Here is a 21,475-nt window from a genome sequence, read left to right as displayed (position 1 = left end):
GTTTCCTTTAGTGGACCAGAGGATGGATCCCCGACAAGATAGGAGGAGACTACTGTCCTCGCTTAGATTGAAAACGCCTGAGTTGTTCTGCAGTGGCTACTCGCTGTTGGCCACCCAAACAATTGTCTGTGGTGAGGCCGTGGCAAACCAAATGCCCAGATACCAATTTTCTATGGTTGTCACTGTTGATTCGAGCTCCCTTCCCAACTTTGTTTATGGCTTGCGTTTGTTTCCCTCTCACTCTTTTTGTTGTATCCCCTACAAAATTTGAGCCCCCCTTGTTTTCATCTATCTGCTCAAAATCTGTAAATTAGGATTAGCTATCCCCTTCATTGCTTGGTGTACCTTCTGCTAACAAGAATTCCTCGTTTCTTCATCCCTTCCTTTTTTGTTCTTAATATGCAGTCAGATTTAGCGATCTCCTATGTAGAATTAGAGCTCTGCCCCTTTTTCTCTATGGCCCTCTCCTGAAGTTGAGCTTCTCCTCTAAAAAATGATGACCCCATTTTCCCTCCCTACTCTTTTCTTTTTTTGTTGCTACATAGTTCCTGTTAACGCAGAGTCTGTAGCATGTGATTTTTGTCCTCTTGTTGTGCTGGGTTTCCTAAGCCAGCATGGGCTTTGTCCTTTATTTTGTAGTTAATAAATGTACCAAAGTCGTTCCATTCAACACATGATTCCAACACAATTAAGGCTTAACCACCATCCTTCAATGGTTTTCCAAAACTATCTATCTCTTCCCTTAAGCACGCTGCGTTTCCCAAGAAATTGACTTCCCTATATCTTTTGGAATCTGTGTCCCTCCCAGCCCATTTAATTTTTAAAATTCAATTACATGACAAAATTACATGGCCAAATCAAGCCATTCACCGATGGGTTGTTACAAAATACCCCCTTCTTCAAAATGAAGAAGGCTTTAAGGGTGGGGAGATGTTGGAGAGGCTAGTCGAATGAGACAACTAACCAAGTCGAGTGGAAAAAAACATATTGTAAGTCAGTCGACAAACCTGTTAAGTCTACGACTAAGTTGTATCAAGCTAAGTTTGGTCGGACAATTAGACTGTTGTAACTCTCTCGACATGGTATAAATATCTACAAATGTATCAATGTCTTAGTACTTATTGGCTTTTAAGAGATATAATGCAAAGTGTGCTTCCACTGTTTCTCCGCTACTTGTGTCTTTTCCTTCTCCCTTTAATTATGTTCTTTTCTACGTGAATGTTTGATGTCCTTAATACTATTAACCATGCATACTTTTCCTTAGAATACAACACCATGTAAGTGAAATTTACTGTAAGTTATTTGCTAGGTCTCTCTAGACAGTGTCTTAATATGCTTGCTTTTAGTTTGTACTTGAGGCTTCAAATACATTTCTCTATTGGGATGGTAATGAAATTCAACAAAGAAAAAACTATGGCAAGATGGTAATGCTAGGGACCAAGATCCCAATCCCACTTGGAAGAGATTACACATAAACTTCCATTAAAGGGTAAAATTTGTAGTTATTACTATTTTCGTGAAATTGGTAGTTATTACTATTTTCCTTCAATGTGATTGCATAATGTAATGGGAATATCTCTCAATATAGCTATTGTATGTCATACCATTATTAAAATTCCACTCCCACCCCATTTAGGCAACTACAAAGTCCTTATAGAAAATTGGTAGAAGAAAAATCACTCAATGAGGTATTTAACATGTTATTTTTCATTTTATTTTTATTTCATTACTGAAGACCTTACCGATGCAATTGTTGACATATGGGATTTTTTCATTTTTGCATAGGTTTTTTGGAAAAGACTCCTCATATTCAAATCATGGTATGTCTTGCTCAAATCAAGTCAATAGTTCAAGGAATTTACCACAATAACCACATCTAGATTAAATTATATCAATTACAAGTGATGGTTCAATAGTTAAAAGTAGATGTCATGGTGTGTTTATGGAACAATCAAGGACATAATTCAATGCACTATCGCTATCAACGGGAAGTGTTGGGGTCATGGAGTAAAATTTTGAATTTTTTTCAATTTTACCGAAGAATGGAGAATATCACATGCAACATACCGAGTGCTAGCTAGGCGGTAATGCATGTAGAGGGAAATCACAACAGTTAAGATCCAAAGGTGGTACACAGAAGTGGAATGAATCTCCATGATGAGGTGACATTGAAGATATTTTGAAAGGGAAAACCAACGGGTGGAGAAGAAATAATTAGGAGATAACTCAATTATGGACCACCTATCAAGCAAGTTGCATGGGATAGTTGGACGATGGTGTAAAAAACTATTAGGGTAGTTGGGCCGACATGGGAGACTCGTCACGCTGGACAAAATTTGGATGAATGATGACAAGAACGACGTTGTAGGTGTACAAAAGGATGAGATTTATTTAGCTTGGGGGTTGGAGGGTTGTAAGGAAGGGAGGTTGAGCTCAAGGGAGTTCAGTTCAATCTAGTTGGTTCTGTAGTTTAGTCAGTTAGTCAGTTGATGAGTTCAAGTGGTGAAGAGTTTTGTCAACCTAAGTTTTGTTGTTCCAGAGATTGTTCTCATTGGCTTGAGTCTCTCTAATGGTTTTGTATCTGAATGTTTAATGCTTGAGTCTCTATGTTAGTCCTGTGTCTGACTGTTTGATGTGTGCATGGCTAGTTAATACTCTATTGTGTTGAACTCTATCATTGTCTTTGCTTATAGTGTATGTAAGGCTAGTCAATCAGTGTATGGAGTACATTTTTGTAGCACACTACGCATTGTTTTGAAGGAATAATGGAAGTTATGTTTGGGGTATTCTCTATATTTTTTTTTTATGTTTTTATTGGATCCCAATATGTGAATTATGCATACTCTATGTTGTTGCTTTATATAATTAATGTTTTTAGGCCTATGCTTTCGTAAAGTGTTGTACAACTTAGCAATTAAGTACACTTTTCATAACCTTGTCATTTATATTTTAGGAGTATAAGAAAATAATTTATAAACCTAAGAAAACCTACTTCCAATAGTCTCCCATATGCACCTCGAGTGAGTATTCATCCACTTTGTGGGTGACACTGAAAAGGTCGATGCTTCAGAGGGTTTGTTGGTTGATACTTCATGCCAACCCAAGTCTTACTAATGTTTCTTTCCAACGTAATGCTTAATGGATACATGTTGGTTAATGATTAATGGACTTTGGCACTCAAACATAGGAGTTGCGATTTTTTCATTTTTTCATAGGTGTTTTGGAAAAGACTCCTCATATTCAAATCATGGTTTGTCTTACTCAAATCAAGTGAATAGTTCAGTGAAACCACAATAACCACATCTATATTAAATTATATCAATTACAAGTGATGGTTCAATAGTTAAAAGTAGATGTCATGTTGTGTTTATGGAACAATCAAGGACATAATTCAATGCACTATCGCTATCAGCGGGAAGTATTGGGGCCATGGAGTAAAATATTTGCTTTTTCCTTCAATTTTACCGAAGAATGGAGAATATCGCATGCAACATACCGAGTGCTAGCTAGGCGATAATGCATGTAGAGGGAAATCACAACAGTTAAGATCCAAAGGTGGTACACAGAAGTGGAATGAATCTCCATGATGAGGTGACATTGAAGATATTTTGAAAGGGAAAGCCAACGGGTGGAGAAGAAATAATTAGGAGATAATTCAATTATGGACCACCTATCAAGCAAGTTGTGTGGGATAGTTGGATGATGGTGTCAAAAACTATTAGGGTAGTTGGGCCGACATGGGAGACTCGTCACGCTGGACAAAATCTGGATGAATGATGACAAGAACGACGTTGTAGGTGTACAAAAGGATGAGATTTATTTAGCTTGGGGGTTGGAGGGTTGGAAGGAAGGGAGGTTGAGCTCAAGGGAGTTTAGTTCAATCTAGTTGGCTCTGTAGTTTAGTCAGTTAGTCAGTCGATGAGTTCAAGTGGTGAAGAGTTTTGTCAACCTAAGTTTTGTTGTTCCAGAGATTGTTCTCATTGGCTTTTTGTATCTGAATGTTTAATGCTTGAGTCTCTATGTTAGTCCTGTGTCTGACTGTTTGATGTGTGCATGGCTAGTTAATACTCTATTGTGTTGAACTCTATCATTGTCTTTGCTTATAGTGTATGTAAGGGTAGTCAGTCAGTGTATGGAGTACATTTTTGTAGCACACTACGCATTGTTTTGAAGGAATAATGGAAGTCATGTTTGGGGTATTCTCTATATTTTTTTTTATGTTTTTATTGGATCCCAATATGTGAATTATGCATACTCTATGTTGTTGCTTTATATAATTAATGTTTTTATGCCTATGCTTTCGTAAAGTGTTGTACAACTTAGCAATTAAGTACACTTTTCATAACCTTGTCATTTATATTTGAGGAGTATAAGAAAATAATTTGTAAACCTAAGAAAACCTACTTCCAATAGTCTCCCATATGCACCTCGAGTGAGTATTCATCCACTTTGTCGGTGACACTGAAAAGGTCGATGCTTCAGAGGGTTTTGTTGGTCGATACTTCATGCCAACCCAAATCTTACTAACGTTTCTTTCCAACGTAATGCTTAATGGATACATGTTGGTTAATGATTAATGGACTTTGGCACTCAAACATAGGAGTTGAGATATAGCTACATATCTAGTAATTGAGAAACATTGCATCAACAAATTGAAAATATGAATATGATTTAAAGTGTAATTGATAATATGAATATGATTTAAAGTGAGTTTGGCATTGATTTTAGGAAAAATAAATATAGAAATTGAGATATAAGCAAATGTATGACATTTTGAAGAATATTGCATTAGTAAATTGAAAATATGAATATAATTTAAAGTGAGTTGTCGATTTTATTGAATGTTTTCACTTATATCAAAATTTATAAATATTAGTAAACTTCCATACTCTTACTATTAAGTTGAGTAGGCGCAGTTAGTAATTATTTTTCTATGAAGTAAGTGTGACAATTACTTTAGAAAAATTGTTTCACAAATAAGTTTATCTTTTTTGAATATGCTATAAACTTATTTGAATATGCTTTAATTGTTTTGCTTTTGGAAAAATAAAAATGATATATTATATTTTTTAATATATATTTTAGACGACCAAAAAAATCTTGAAATTATATTTTAGATTTTAATAAATTCTAATAAAAAAATTATTTTTTCTAAAAATTAAACTAAAATTGTGATGTATACTATTTTTTAATAATGTAAATTTATTATAATAAATTTTTAAAATATAATTAATTATACTAAATAAAAAATATACACACAATATATGTCCACAAACAACATCTACCTGCCAAAAAAATTCCTAATATAAAAATCACATTATAAACCAACGTCATAACGTAAGCTTCCAACAATAATCGGAAAGAAGACAACATAACATCCCGCCATACCTACACACATTACCCCACTCGCTCGACCATGTACAAATTGTTATTAAAGAGCAAAGAAAAAATATCCACGGGGAAGCCCGCGTTGAAGTCGTTCAAAATTAAGCTGCCACTCTTGGGATGATTGTAATCTACTTTAAACTCTAGTCTAAAATATTTAGACGTAAAGGAAATGAAGATAGAATACCAAGTGAAATCCTACAGAGGATTCGACGGATGATCACGGTTGTTGTTGCGTGCATGCGCAGAAGTATCTTTATCCCAAAAGAAAAGCACCAGACTCTCGGGTTTTAAGGCAAAGGTCTGTAGAGAGACGGGAATTGGGGGCGGAGAGGGCACGTCTACAATACCTTCCAATATTTGCAGCGCTTGACTCATCGATGGCCTCTCATCTTCGTCGTCCTGGATGCACCATCCCGCAACGATGGCGGCCCTTTTGACCTCCTCTGTGTTGGAACTATCACACACCTACATGCAGACTCTTAGTTAGAGCATGTGACTGCATGCAAGATTCCTTTTGCATGTTGGAACTACTACACATCTACATGCGGACTTTTAGTTAGAGCATGGGATTGCATGCAAAATTCCTTTTGCATGATTTACTCCTTGATTTGCTCCTTCTTTAACTCCGCAACTGACTAGTTATCTCCGGAACTTGTTGTAGGTGTTGAGTCTTCTCATTGATCACCACTATAGTCATTACCTTGGGATCTTCACCCAGTAATGCTATATCATGAGCATTGTAACATAATTTTCTATTGAATCATTCTTTTCTTCTTTCGATTTTCTTTTAGTGCTTTTGCTCTGCAAAGCTGTGTGTTCAACCTTTACTAGCTAGATTCATCTGTGCAGGTTTTCTAACACATTTACATGGTATCAGAGCCCACAGGTTGCTAGATAAAAGGCGCACCAGTACTTTATTTTGCAAGCATTACAGTTTGGAGATCGAAGATTGACAGAAAAATGGAGTTTCCAAAAACATTGATCCTAACACCGTACAACTATCATGAATGGAAGGATCAAATGGCTCGATACCTTCGTCATAAAGGGTTGTACAGGATTACCATGGCTACAGAAGTGGAACCCACTTCAGCCATAGAGAAATCCAAGTACCTCAACCGTATGGATGAGGCCCACGGATCCATATGCATGTGCATCTCTCCAGAGTTGCAGTTTCATCTATCTGCCTGCAATACTCCCAATGAGATTTGGAAAAAGGTTGAAGAGCTCTACGGGAAACAGGATGAGATGAAAGGACATCTGCTCGAAGTGGAACTGCTATCATTGGATCCATGGAACTATGACAGAATTCAAGACTTCTTCACCAAATATAATGATCTATTGCTGCAACTCAAGGGTTGTGGAACTGACAAATCCAAGGAGGAGAGTCGCCAAGTTCTCTCTATTATGTCAAAGCTCGGACCAGAATACTCCGTCTTTGTGTCTACATTTCATTCAGTAAGGCTCACAACAGGTAAATCCTACACTATGCCTTCTCTCAAAGAATTTATGGAGTCCCTTATTTTTGAGCAAGATAAACTCATTGGCATGGGGAAAATCAAACCTCCAAAAGCACATGCACTTGCTGTGCATGATGGCAGCCACAATAAAAATCACAGATCTGATTCAAATCAGAAAAATCAGCAGCAAAAAGACAAAGGAAAAGCACATTCCCATCCAAAGAAGGAAGGGTACACCAAGCCCTTCAATGACTCCTCTGGCTCGAGAAATGAGAAAGGGAAGAAAGGAAACAGATGCACCTACTGTCAAAGAGGATTCCATCCAGAATCCTCTTGCATGAAGAAACAAATCGACCAAATGGCAGAAATTCTTCAGAAGCACAACCTTGGGGACCACATCCCTCAGGGCGCCAAGAAGAAAACTGAGGATCCGCCACACGGGAAAGGTAACAATTTTCATGCTTTAGTTGCAATTAATTCTTCTCCTGATGCATGGATTATAGATTCTGGTGCATCACATCATATGGCTGCTGCAAAGGAAGTATATTCCTCTTTGGATGCATGCAAAGGACCTCCCATCCTCATGGGAGATGACTCACCTATTGAGGTCACCGGAAAAGGTAGAGTGGAACTTTTACACGGAAGCTTTGAAGATGTGCTTCATGTTCCAAAACTTTCGGTAAACCTGCTTTCAGTTTATCAGATCACTCATTCCGGCACCGGAAAGAGAGTGGAATTCACTCCAGATGCAGTGAACATATATGATCTACATAGCAATGACAAAATTGCAACTGGTGAGGTAAACAATGGAGCCAGACTGTATACATTTTCTGAATTTATTGAATCTGAATCCTCCTTATTGCTTACACATGCTAATGATAGTAGTAGGCTTTGGCACGAGAGGTTTGGTCACTTAAATTACAGGTATATGCAGCAACTAAGCAAGAATGAGATGGTGGAAGGCTTGCCAAATATCAGTTTCTCCAAAGGAGTTTGTGAAGGGTGTGTTCTTGGCAAACATCCTAGAGAAAAGTTTGACACCGGCAAGACTCACAGAGCATCCTCTCCTCTAGATCTGATCCATAGTGATCTCATGGGGCCTTTCCTCATCCTTCCATCAACAAAGCAAGGTATGTGCTTACATTTATTGATGATTTCTCACGGTATACTTGGGTGTATCTTCTCAGGAACAAATCTGAAGTTTTTGAGCACTTTGAAGATTTCAAAGCACTAGTTGAGACACAGTCAGAGAGAAAGATCAAAGCCCTCCGTACAGACAATGGGGGGGAATATGTTAACACAGCACTTCAGAACCTTTGCCTTCAGTCCGGCATACAGTTGCAGTATACAGTTCCATACACTCCGCAGCAAAACGGAGTTGCTGAGAGAAAGAATCGATTTCTCAAAGAGATGGCTTCCTGCATGTTGCATGCCAAGTCATTGCCTCATAAGCTTTGGGCCGAAGCACTTAATTGTGCTAACTACATCCAGAACAGATCTCCTCATAGGTCTGTCAAGGATCAGACCCCCTTTGAGGCTTGGAGCGGCACTAAACCAGAGGTCACTCACCTCCGTGTTTTTGGCTCTCGAGCATGGGCCCGAATCCCCTCTGAAAAGAGGAAAGCTCTTGATCCACAGAGCATTGAGTGCATCTTTGTTGGATACCCTGATGGTGTGAAGGGATATCGACTACTGATTCCCTCTACGGACAAGCTCATCATTGAGCGAAGTGTCAAATTTGAGGAAAGTCTCTCGCATGCACCTCAAGCACCGCATGCAGACACTTTTTATCTAACTCATGTCCGAGATGATGACTCAGTGCATTCAGATGCAGATACAGATCATGCAGATGCCGAGGAAGAGCATGCAGATACAAAGACAGAGTCTTCAGATACAAATCTAGTGCATGCAAATGATGATCCACATCCAAGCCCAGATCGGGCTTCCAGCAGTGAATCATATTCCCCTGTCATAAATCAGAGAACAAGGAGCTTACGTGAGATATATGCACAAGACCAACCAGCTGCTAGAAATGGTCTTGTGGGGGATAATTCTGATCTACAGAGGACTAGCTCAGAGTTTATTGAGCCTCCTCTTGTCTTCACTGCCACTGAACCATCGCCCTCCTGGCATTGTCATTTGGTTCAGTCTTCTGATCCACAGTCTTATGCTGAGGCTGCTGGGCATCCGTCTTGGGAGTCCGCCATGGAGGAGGAGTATAACTCCCTCCTCGAGAACCAGACTTGGGATCTGGTCCCCCTTCCTTCAGGAAGGAAACTTGTCCGATGCAAATGGGTCTACAAGACCAAGAGTGCTGCAGATGGGCAAATCACCAGACGGAAAGCAAGGCTAGTAGCCAAAGGCTTCCAACAAGTGCATGGCATTGATTATGACGAGACCTTTGCTCCAGTAGCAAAGATGGATTCCATACGCCTTACACTTGCCATTGCAGCTGCCCAGCGGTGGGAAGTACATCAGATGGATGTGAAGAATGCCTTTCTTCACGGAGACCTATCTGAGGAGATCTACATGGAGCAGCCACATGGTTTCATTCAGGATTCATCTTTGGTCTGCAGACTGAAGAAATCTCTCTACGGCCTTAAGCAAGCCCCGAGAGCTTGGTACGCGAAGATGGATTCTTTTCTCTTATCACAAAACTTTGAAAGATGTAAGTCTGATCCGAATGTTTACATTCTTAGGACACATGATTATCTTCTTATCTTAGTTTTGTATGTAGATGATCTCCTAATCACTGGCAGCTCAGCTTCAGCCATTGCTACAGTCAAGAGGGCCTTGCATGATAGGTTCTTGATGACGGACATGGGTCCATTACACTTCTTTCTTGGTCTTGAGATCAGCCAGGATGCCACAGGCATCAAACTCTCTCAGGCTAAGTATGCACGGGATCTCCTCGAGAGATTTCACATGACTGACTGCAAGCCAGCACCGACTCCTTTTCTGTCTGGGGTCCGCCTTGAGGATGGAGGTGACACTCCATTAGTTGACAGCACTCTCTACCGACAGCTAGTGGGGAGCTTATTGTACCTCACCCACTCCAGACCAGATCTCTCATATGCAATAGGGGCAGTTTCCAGATACATGCAGGAGCCGCATGAGCTACACTGGAATGCTGCCAAGCGCATCCTCCGATATGTGCAGGGCACCATCACCTTCGGGATTCACTATGCAGCAGGCACTGCATTGAATCTCCTTGGCTTCACAGATTCTGATTGGGCGGGAAACAGCATTGATCGCAAGTCCACCTCCGGATATTCACTCAGTCTAGGATCTGGCCCTATCTGTTGGTCGAGCAAGAAGCAGGCTGCTATTGCTCTCTCTTCAGCTGAGGCTGAGTACCGAGGTGTAGTCAACATCACCATTCAGGCTCTGTGGCTACAACACTTCCTCATTGAGTTGGGCGTCCAGTTCCACCAGCCCATTGTCATCTGGTGTGACAACCAGAGCACTCTCAAATTTTGCAGGGATCCAGTACAGCGGCAGCGGACGAAGCATATAGAGATCCATATGCACTACATCAGAGACTTAGTACATGATCGGGTCATTGATTTGCAGTTCTGTCCTTCAGCAGAACAGACTGCAGACATCTTCACCAAGACATTCACTGAGCAAAAGTTTCGCTCTTTGCGTGATCGTCTTGGAGTGAAGGACACGATTGCTTAGCAACTATATTTTTCTTCCTCTTCTCTTTTGATTACATTGTATTTTGAGGGGGGGTTTTTCCCACGAGGTTTTCCCTCTTTCCTCAATTTTAGTACAAGTTGCACTGTATTTTGGGTGACCTTTGGCCTTAGTTTCCAGGGCCCATTTTTTATTTTTCCCCATAGTGGTGTTTATGGGGGGTGTTGGAACTATCACACACCTACATGCAAACTCTTAGTTAGAGCATGTGACTGCATGCAAGATTCCTTTTGCATGTTGGAACTACTACACATCTACATGCGGACTTTTAGTTAGAGCATGGGATTGCATGCAAAATTCCTTTTGCATGATTTACTCCTTGATTTGCTCCTTCTTTAACTCCGCAACTGACTAGTTATCTCCGGAACTTGTTGTAGGTGTTGAGTCTTCTCATTGATCACCACTATAGTCATTACCTTGGGATCTTCACCCAGTAATGCTATATCATGAGCATTGTAACATAATTTTCTATTGAATCATTCTTTTCTTCTTTCGATTTTCTTTTAGTGCTTTTTCTCTGCAAAGCTGTGTGTTCAACCTTTACTAGCTAGATTCATCCGTGGGCCTCATCCATACGGTTGAGGTACTTGGATTTCTCTATGGCTGAAGTGGGTTCCACTTCTGTAGCCATGGTAATCCTGTACAACCCTTTATGACGAAGGTATCGAGCCATTTGATCCTTCCATTCATGATAGTTGTACGGTGTTAGGATCGATGCTTTTGGAAACTCCATTTTTCTGTCAATCTTCGATCTCCAAACTGTAATGATTGCAAAATAAAGTACTGGTGCGCCTTTTATCTAGCAACCTGTGGGCTTTGATACCATGTAAATGTGTTAGAAAACCTGCACAGATGAATCTAGCTAGTAAAGGTTGAACACACAGCTTTGCAGAGCAAAAGCACTAAAAGAAAATCGAAAGAAGAAAAGAATGATTCAATAGAAAATTATGTTACAATGCTCATGATATAGCATTACTGGGTGAAGATCCCAAGGTAATGACTATAGTGGTGATCAATGAGAAGACTCAACACCTACAACAAGTTCCGGAGATAACTAGTCAGTTGCGGAGTTAAAGAAGGAGCAAATCAAGGAGTAAATCAAGGAGTAAATCATGCAAAAGGAATTTTGCATGCAATCCCATGCTCTAACTAAAAGTCCGCATGTAGATGTGTAGTAGTTCCAACATGCAAAAGGAATCTTGCACACACCTACATGCAGACTCTTAGTTAGAGCATGTGACTGCATGCAAGATTCCTTTTGCATGTTGGAACTACTACACATCTACATGCGGACTTTTAGTTAGAGCATGGGATTTACTCCTTGATTTACTCCTTGATTTGCTCCTTCTTTAACTCCGCAACTGACTAGTTATCTCCGGAACTTGTTGTAGGTATTGAGTCTTCTCATTGATCACCACTATAGTCATTACCTTGGGATCTTCACCCAGTAATGTTATATCATGAGCATTGTAACATAATTTTCTATTGAATCATTCTTTTCTTCTTTCGATTTTCTTTTAGTGCTTTTGCTCTGCAAAGCTGTGTGTTCAACCTTTACTAGCTAGATTCATCTGTGCAGGTTTTCTAACACATTTACATGGTATCAGAGCCCACAGGTTGCTAGATAAAAGGTGCACCAGTACTTTATTTTGCAAGCATTACAGTTTGGAGATCGAAGATTGACAGAAAAATGGAGTTTCCAAAAGCATCGATCCTAACACCGTACAACTATCATGAATGGAAGGATCAAATGGCTCGATACCTTCGTCATAAAGGGTTGTACAGGATTACCATGGCTACAGAAGTGGAACCCACTTCAGCCATAGAGAAATCCAAGTACCTCAACCGTATGGATGAGGCCCACGGATCCATATGCATGTGCATCTCTCCAGAGTTGCAGTTTCATCTATCTGCCTGCAATACTCCCAATGAGATTTGGAAAAAGGTTGAAGAGCTCTACGGGAAACAGGATGAGATGAAAGGACATCTGCTCGAAGTGGAACTACTATCATTGGATCCACGGAACTATGACAGAATTCAAGACTTCTTCACCAAATATAATGATCTATCGCTGCAACTCAAGGGTTGTGGAATTGACAAATCCAAGGAGGAGAGTCGCCAAGTTCTCTCTATTATGTCAAAGCTCGGACCAGAATACTCCGTCTTTGTGTCTACATTTCATTCAGTAAGGCTCGCAACAAGTAAATCCTACACTATGCCTTCTCTCAAAGAATTTATGGAGTCCCTTATTTTTGAGCAAGATAAACTCATTGGCATGGGGAAAATCAAACCTCCAAAAGCACATGCACTTGCTGTGCATGATGGCAGCCACAATAAAAATCACAGATCTGATTCAAATCAGAAAAATCAGCAGCAAAATCACAGATCTGCGTCTGCATTGTTCATCAATTTCTTGTCCAGCACCTCCATCGCGTTGCCGCCATTGATTTGAGTTGCAGCCCACGCAGGAAAGTACACCTGATCGCTGGATTCTGAGTCCACGTCCACGTTTCTTCGCCCTGCAATTATTTCGAGCAATGTCATGCCGAAGCTGTAGACATCGGCCTTTACAGTGATTGGTAGGCCAGAGAGCCACTCTGGGGCCAAGCACCCTCTGGTTCCTCTAACGGTCGTCAGCGCTTTACTATACTCTCTGCCCATAAGCTTCGCCAGCCCGAAATCGGTCACTTTGGGGCAGAAATTGGAATCCAAAAGGATGTTCTTGGGCTTGATGTCGCAGTGTATAATACAGTCCCTGCACTCCTCATGCAAGTACATCATTGCCCGGGCAGTCCCCACCGCGATGCTGAAACGCGTTTTCCAGTCCAGCACCTTATTTTGAATCCCATCATCATCGCTTTGGCTTTTGTGGAGTAAGCAGTTGAGAGAGCCATTTGGCATGTATTCGTAGACCAACAGTCTTCTGGAACCTTCGCTGCAAAATCCCCGCAATCTAACCAAATTTACATGCTGGATAACTCCGATGGTGCTCACCTCCATGCAGAATTGCTTCTCTCCTTGGTTAACCCCCTCCAAGTTCTTAACAGCCACGACTGAGCTGTCTCGTAGAGTTCCCTTGAAGACGGAGCCGAAGCCTCCACCACCAAGACGCTCGGAAAAATTCTTCGTTGCAATCTGCAGCTCTCTGTAACTGAATACAGTAAGTGCAACCGGCGCATATTCTGTTGCAGACAAATCAGGGCGCCTACGCCACCAGACAAATAGAAGCACAATGGCCAGAATAGCCCCAAGTCCGCCCACCACGCCACCTACTACGCCAGCCAGAGTCGCCGTTGTGTTGGCATTATAGTTTTCGGTCAAATCGGAGGCATCTAAGCGTAAAAAGAGAGATATCCCATTGGGGGTATCGTAGATATCTAGAAGTTCACCAAACCACATTACACATGTCTGCGAAGTGCCGTTAGCAAGGTAGGCATATGCAGTGCACGAACAATGGCTGAGACAGACCGCCTGGCACTGCCGTTTCCCTTTGTATGGAACCCTTTCAGGGGGCGTAGATTTGCCACTCAACTCTACAAATCCATCGGTGGTGGTCTCATTTCTAGCGTGGATGCATCGTAACGGCATCTTCCGAACACAGCCACTCGACCACCTTTGAGACTCCCATGCATGGCTGTCTTTGGGGACAAAGCAGGTAACGCAGCTGCAGGCCTGGAGATTGTCATTGTTACATGATCCATAAGCACCGCATAGGGCATACACCTTGCACCGATCCTTGGGTTCTGCCCAGAACATGGTCCATTTGTTATCTCCGAGCATAATGTACATTCGATATTGTCCCTCCTCTTCCACGACAAAACGTGATAGATAGGATGGAAAGTGGGGTTTCATAGAAAAAGTGAAATACTTGTACGAACCGTTATTGAAAAATTTGAAATCGTAGTTGAAATTATGCGTCATCTCCGGTATTTCGCTGAAGATTTGGCCATTCCAGACACCGGTTTCCCAGTACTTAATTCGATTCTTCCACAACAAAACGTATTGGTTGGATCCTTTAGGATCCATTTGAAGGGAGATGCGCCCAGGTCTAGGATCCCATGGGCTCCGCCACGACTTCACAGCCTGGCTCATACTAACCATCATCCCTGGTAACCATGTATTTCCCGGATGGTCGAAGCTCTGCCAGATGATATCAGCGCTATTCTTCGAACTCAGAACAACCAAGTTACCAGAATCCATTATCATAGCAGAAGAAGGTTTCCTCATGTTTCCTTTCGTGGACCACAGGATGGATCCCCCATAAGACAGGAGGAGACTACCGTCCATTGTGAGATTGAGAACGCCTGAGTTGTTCTGCAGTGGCTGCTCTCTGTTGGCCACCCAAACAATTGTCTGTGGTGAGATGGCATACCAAATACCCACATACCAATTTTTAGCATTGTTGTTGTTGTTGAGATTGAAGAATCCCAAAGTGAATGTCCCGCCCTTAGAAATGCGGGTGTCAATGCCTGTCAAAGAGGCCCCTAGCACAATGCTGTTTGAAGCTACGTCAGCGGCATAACCCCATTTTATGTGAAGTAGGAGCACTAAGAAGAGACGAAAAGAAGACAGAACCTGTGAGATTGGGTGTTTCTCTGTCATCGAAATTCTAGTAGCCATTATGAAATCAATAAGCTGCTTTGCTGCCACAGCATACTCTAATACGTAACAATCCACTCGTATTGTGCATTAACATAGTCCTGACCTCTGATCTTATAATCTGTCCAGCTTGAACAGACCAATACGTCGAATGTTGTAGGGCTTCCGTTATTCAATTTGAACGAGTCCATACTCAATTTGAACGAGTCCATACGGTATATGAGTGGCCTTCAATTGTCGAGTGGCTAATAATTAAATCCACTAATAAATTTCAATGAGTCAATACGCTCTATTGTATATGATTGGCCTTCAATTTTCAAATAGCTAATAATTAAATCCATTAATAAATTTCAACGAGTCAATACGGTCCATGGTATATGAGTGGCCTTGAATGGTAATAAATAAATCCACTAATAAATTTCAACCAGTCCATACGGTTATGACTAGCATGCACGAGTCAATACGGTATATGAGTCACCTGCGTTTGTCAAGTGACTAATAATTAAATCGCTAAACCAGTCCATACGGTTATGACTAGCATGCACGAGTCAATACGGTATATGAGTCGCCTGCATTTGTCAAGTGACTAATAATTAAATTGCTAAAATATTTTAACGTGTCAATACAGCATAGGAGTCGCGTGCAATTGTCAAAGTCACTGATAATTAAATCCACTATCGACTATTTTGAAGAGAGTAGTTGAAAGAGGCTACAATTTTGTTGAGTGAAATTTAGATATGATTTTGATAAAAAAAATTGGCAGAAAGTTTGACAATTATATCTGTTAAATTTCAGGGTTTTGGTGACTTATAATTTTCTTTTGATATTGTTGAATCTATTTTTGCAATAAAAAAGATGATCTAAACACTTCTATGGTTAGATTTTTTGAAAATAAAAATACCTAGATTCAAAAAAAAAAAAACTAGGGAAAACTGTATTCTTGGTAGACAAAGCCACCATCAAGTGACTGTTAATTAAATCTATTAATAACTGCCATATTCCCTTCAAGAGTCTTAGTCTTCTTCAAAACATTCTATGGTCATAGGTCTTCCTGTTGTGAAAGAACAAGATTGTCAATGTGGAATTTTGTATTCTTGGAAAGCATAAAAGAGACAATTTTCACACATATTTTAGTAGAGAAAAAGAACCCTTAGAACTACTCCACACATATATCTGTGGACCAATGCATACACAATTAATTGGTGGTAAATTTTTATTTATTTATTTATATTTTATTTTTACCTTTATTGATGACTAGCAATAAAATAGGGATTTATTTTCTTAAAAATAAGTTCGATACTTTCTCAAAGGTCAAACAATTCAAAGCAGAAGAAGAAAAACAAAGTGGCAAGTTTTTGAAAGTACTTAGGACAGATAGAGGAGAAGAATATAGTTCCAATGATTTTGCAACATTTTATCAACAATGAGGCATCATCATGCAAATCACAACCAGATACACTCTACAGTGGAATGGAGTAGTTGAAAGAAAAAAGCAATCAATCATGAATGTGGCAAGATGCATCCTTCATTCAAAGGAATTGGTTGAATTTATTGCTAATGCAATATATATTCTCAATAAATCATTGACAATGAGTGTTAAAGATTGATCTGAAAATGATCATAGACTTAAATTGATGTAGAATTCATTAACCATTAATGATTTGAATGTTAGCTCAAAGCACAAAAATCGAGGAAAACTTCTTGAGAAGAAGACTTTACGACAATTTATTAAACACAAGATAGATGTATAATATAAGTGAAAATAGTAAAAACACATTGATACCAGACATCAAAATTGATTACGAAGTTCGTCCCTGATGGACTACGTCTCCAGGTTCGCTTTCAAGATGGGCGACCACTTTATTAGGATTGAAACTGATGAGTTCGATTACACAAAGATTTGATCAGTCTGAATGTACACGAAGGCACTTCTGATCAATATTATCAGATAGCCCTTTGAACCAGTGTTCCAACGCATGTCACGGTTCCCAATTCCGACTCCGGATGCTCCTATTACACTAAAAACAAAATTGCCTATGACCTCCAGAATCTGCAAACAAATATCAAAACCACTCTCCTCTCTGTTCAATGAAGAAAAAATGCCTTTTAAAGGCTTTTAGGTTCATCAAAACCACCTTGGCTAAGTTCGAGGTGAATTTGGTTGCAATGTGGATAGGTTTGTGCTCGGTCTAATTGCAAGAGGACACCTAGGATGTTGGTTACAAGGTCCTTGAATTAGTTCTGAACAAAACAAACCATATAAACCCAAAATAAACATTGGATAAGTACTTAACCACTGGCGGTCAGGCTAACCGGGCGGAGGTTGAAACCGTTGCATGTGAGTGTCGACGGTCTAACCACTAGATGCCACCTCCGCGGTCTCCCCGACGGTTCCGGCGATGGCTTCGCTAACTGCTCGCATGTGACAACTGTCCAGCGGTTCCATCTGGTAGCTAACCTCCACGTTAATACTCCGATGGTTTCAATGTTGCGGTGCTAACTCCGCGGTCTTATCCAAACCCTGTTCACATGACCTTCCGACGCGGTTTTCAACTGACTGTTAACCCCACGGTTTTTAACACTCCAACGGTTATCAATGCTTTGATCACATGACCTCCGACGCGGTTAGGCTACCCGCGCGGTCAAAGGTGACTGTTTATGGTTTTATAATGTTTTTAGTTTGCAATTACATATGCCGAGAGTTAACCAAAGGGTTCTGACTTAGGTTTAGGCATAGTTTTGGTGTTTAGGACTTTAGGATTAGGTTTATTACATGAGTTGTAATGCATATCTTTGTAATGGAGTTGGTTTTGGGCTAGGGTTTTAGGCTTTAGTTTTTTTATTAGGATTTTGATTAGGTTTAGATGTAGATTAGGTTTTAATATATAAATTTTATCAAAACCCATTTACAATCAAACGTCACCAAGCGACATTAGCGACTTTTGTCACATGACGACGAACCTGTCGACAACAAAACCTGCGAGTGAACGACAACCCAAATCCTGCGATGCGAACGAAAAGACACATGTTGTCGACCAATCCTAGCGGAACTATCGATGAACACAAGTCGACAGTCAGGTACAAACCCATATCAACTGAACGCCATGAAAAACCATAAACATTACCTGAACAACTTGATCCATAACTAACACTGTCGAAACTGTCAGAACTGAACTGAATGATGATGACACTGAACTGAATTTGAACACCTGTGCAACTGATCTGACGAGATCCTCCTAGATCAATCGTCTCCACTTGAAAGCTTTTGGACCACAAAAATTTTGACTAAACAAATAGTCGATAAGGGTAGAACTCCCTCTCTTTCCACCTTGACCTGATGATGTACCAATACATCCGATCAATCACCTATAAGTGATGACCTTGATGATGCTGACCATGGCACATTTTGATCCGGTGACCTGTTCTCTCCATCTGCATTATAAACAACTTGCGACAATGGGAAAACAACTTGTTATAAACATGGCAATTGAATTCTTTCCATGAAGAACCATGAGTTAGTGATTCATAAACATCTTTGACGACAGTCTCTACTGGATGTTGTTTAATACCATCAACATGTATAAACAATCTATTTTGTGGAATAACAGAGACAATCAAAGATACTCTTGACATCAAACCAGCTACTTGATTAAACATACTTTCCTGCTTCCTGATTACTAAGTGAACTTGCTGCAATGAACCTATCAAACTGTAAGGTGAAATCTACTGCAACTTAGTTTGTCTTTGAAAGTATTGAATTAGTTGTTGATTTGTTTGAATCACTTTTCCTTCATTTATTAAATGATGTTTCCATTGATTAGCACTTTCCTCTGATGCATAAGTTCCCATTAGACACTTTGACACTGCTTTAGAAAAGGCTTGGATATGAAAACAAATAGGTTTCCTCTCCACTTGAAAAGAGGTTTCCAAACTGTTCGAAACATGAAATGGCGACAAAATACAAGAGAAATTGAACACTGATTTTCCCCAATACTGACTTGTATCCCTGTAACTATTAATTTCCAAACTTGAACTGAATTGATTCATTCTGACATTAGGAAGAGGAGCTTTAGGCACAAACTGTAATTCATGTTGTATTCCCTGCTTATGAGTAAGATGTTTGGTTTTACATAGAACTGAAATAGTTTTTATCTCTTTAATCAAACCATCTTTAAGTTGAGTCTCATAACTTAAACAAGCATCATGTTGATTGTTATGTTGCTCCTTTACACACATGATTACCAATCTTTTATTTGAACTTATTAATCGCTTCATCTGATTAATATTAATAGAATTCAAGTGATTTTTGTTTTGATGTGCCCTGACAATAAATTCAACCCCATCTTTCTTAAGGTGATATTTATGTTCTCTCCTGTAAAATACTGCATCACGATCATAAAGATAAGGACTTCCTAAGACAACACCACATATGTCTAGTGGAATCACATTTAATTCCACTTCATCAATGTAATTAGTTGTAATGGAAAATCTTAATTGACACTGTTTGGTGACTTTTATCTGAGTTGATTTATTTAGCCATCCTAATGGGTAAGGTCTTGTATGATTTCATGTTTCCAAACCCAAACTTTTAACTAAATATTTAGATATTAGATTCACCTGTGATCCACTGTGAAACATTGTATCTATCTCTGTATGCTTAGAAGTTATCCTTATGTTAAACAATTCAACTCTTTTATCCTCATTTGAAGGATTTATGTTTGATGAAGATGCAATAGTTTTCGAACTTGAACCAGTGTTAGAAGTTTTACCTATCATAACCATAGCAGTTCTCCTCCTTCCATCACCTGAATATGAACCTAGATATTGTTGGATTGCTGCAATTGCCTTCTTTTCATCCTTTCTCTTAAGGAACTTTTTGGGCTTAAGTTCTGGATGAAGTTTCCAACACTTAGATTCATCATGACCAATTCTCTGGCAATGAGAACAAGTAGGTATTTCCTTCTGAACTATCACTGATTTCTTTCTCTTCGAAATGTTCTTCCCCTTACTATCAGTGGAATATTTGGTTTCCAACTCTTTGGATGTCTGTGATGAAAACTTGAATGGTCTTCCACCTGATTCAATATGTATGGCCTGAACACACACTTAACCAAAATCGTCAGGATTAAACATCAATAATGTATGCTACAAATATGAATGTAAAATGCCGATGTATTTTAACAAAGTTTCACGTGTATCCAATGAAATACCAAGCGCCAATGCTTTCTTTCTGAACTCCTGAGTAAACTCCTGAACACTTTGCCCTTTACCTTGCCTCAGATGCTGCCAATCAATAATAGCTTGCTGCATGTATCCTAAAGGATAGAATTGTTTCCTAAGAGCTTCTAAAACTTAGACCATGAAGAGATGACTTTTCCTTTATGCTTTACATATATATGAGTTTTACTTTCCCACTAGATTAAAGTTGTTCCCCACATTCTAAGTGTAGCTAACTGAATTTTCGTTTTATCATCAGAAATGTTCTGAATATGACAATACACTTCTAACTACTTAATCCAGTTATCTAACTTTTCAGGATTCATTTCACCATCATAAACAGGTAATTCAAATTTCACATCAAGTTTCAAAAGAGATTTTTTCTTAGGTTTCTTTTACGTTTCAGATTCTGCACTGGAAGAAGAATAAGAAAATGATGATGATGGAGAACATGGAGGTGAAGGTGGTTTATTAGCCTTGCCTTTACCTTTGTCCTTCTTCGATGCTTTTGAAGTAGACGTTGCATCTCACACCTTCTTGTCTTCGTACAGTTATTCCAACATCTGCTGCATAGTTAAGAATGCTTGTTGAAACTTTTCATCACTCATCTTAGTTTCAGTGTTTTCACCTGCATCAGATCTTGTCATGGTCGATTTATGAATGACTCGTCACTTTCCAATCTCTAGATCTATTTGCTCAAGGATTCCTTCTCCTTGTTGCGACTTTGACGTGGTTAACATTCAATGGAAAATTGTACAAACGCAACCTGCTCTGATACCAAATTACATAGTTTGAAAATGATCATAGACTTAAACTGATGTAGAATTGATTAACCATTAATGATTTGAATGTTAGCTCAAAGCACGAAAATTGAGGAAAACTACTTGAGAAGAAGACTTTACGACAGTTGATTAAAAACAAGATAGATGCATAACAGAAGTGAAAATAGTAAAAACACAGTGATGCCAGAAAAAAAAAAATTGATTACGGAGTTCGCCCCTGATGGACTACATCTTCGGGTCCGCTTTCAAGGGGCGACCACTTTATTAGGATTGAATCAGATGAGTTCGATTACACAGATATTTCATCAGCCTGAATGTGCACACAGGCACTTC

General features: G+C 39.6%; 1 protein-coding gene across 1 annotated transcript; it reads right to left on the bottom strand.

Moving 5' to 3' along the window:
• Positions 1-5,583: 5,583 nt before the first annotated feature.
• Positions 5,584-18,286, bottom strand: LOC149240177 (G-type lectin S-receptor-like serine/threonine-protein kinase At2g19130). The gene is made up of 4 exons (XM_089370093.1): positions 18,269-18,286; positions 17,678-17,696; positions 12,928-15,049; positions 5,584-5,842 (listed from the first exon to the last, which is right to left on the bottom strand). Exons 1-4 carry the CDS (start codon positions 18,284-18,286, stop codon positions 5,584-5,586), a joined length of 2,418 nt encoding a protein of 805 aa, XP_089226219.1.
• Between the last annotated feature and the right edge of the window lie 3,189 nt (positions 18,287-21,475).

The sequence above is a fragment of the Pinus tabuliformis genome, chromosome 8 (genome assembly GCF_031772625.1).
Source record: "Pinus tabuliformis cultivar Carrire ecotype Pingquan chromosome 8, CPIR1, whole genome shotgun sequence".
Classification (NCBI taxonomy): domain Eukaryota; kingdom Viridiplantae; phylum Streptophyta; class Pinopsida; order Pinales; family Pinaceae; genus Pinus; species Pinus tabuliformis.
This window is presented reverse-complemented; position numbering and strand designations above follow the sequence as displayed.

Excerpts from the sequence above, each read along its gene's own strand:
- LOC149240177 (XM_089370093.1), bottom strand. Across the intron at positions 5,843-12,927 it reads AACAATGCAGACGCAGATCT|TTCCAACACAGAGGAGGTCA; the intron begins GTGATTTTGCTG and ends GGTGTGTGATAG.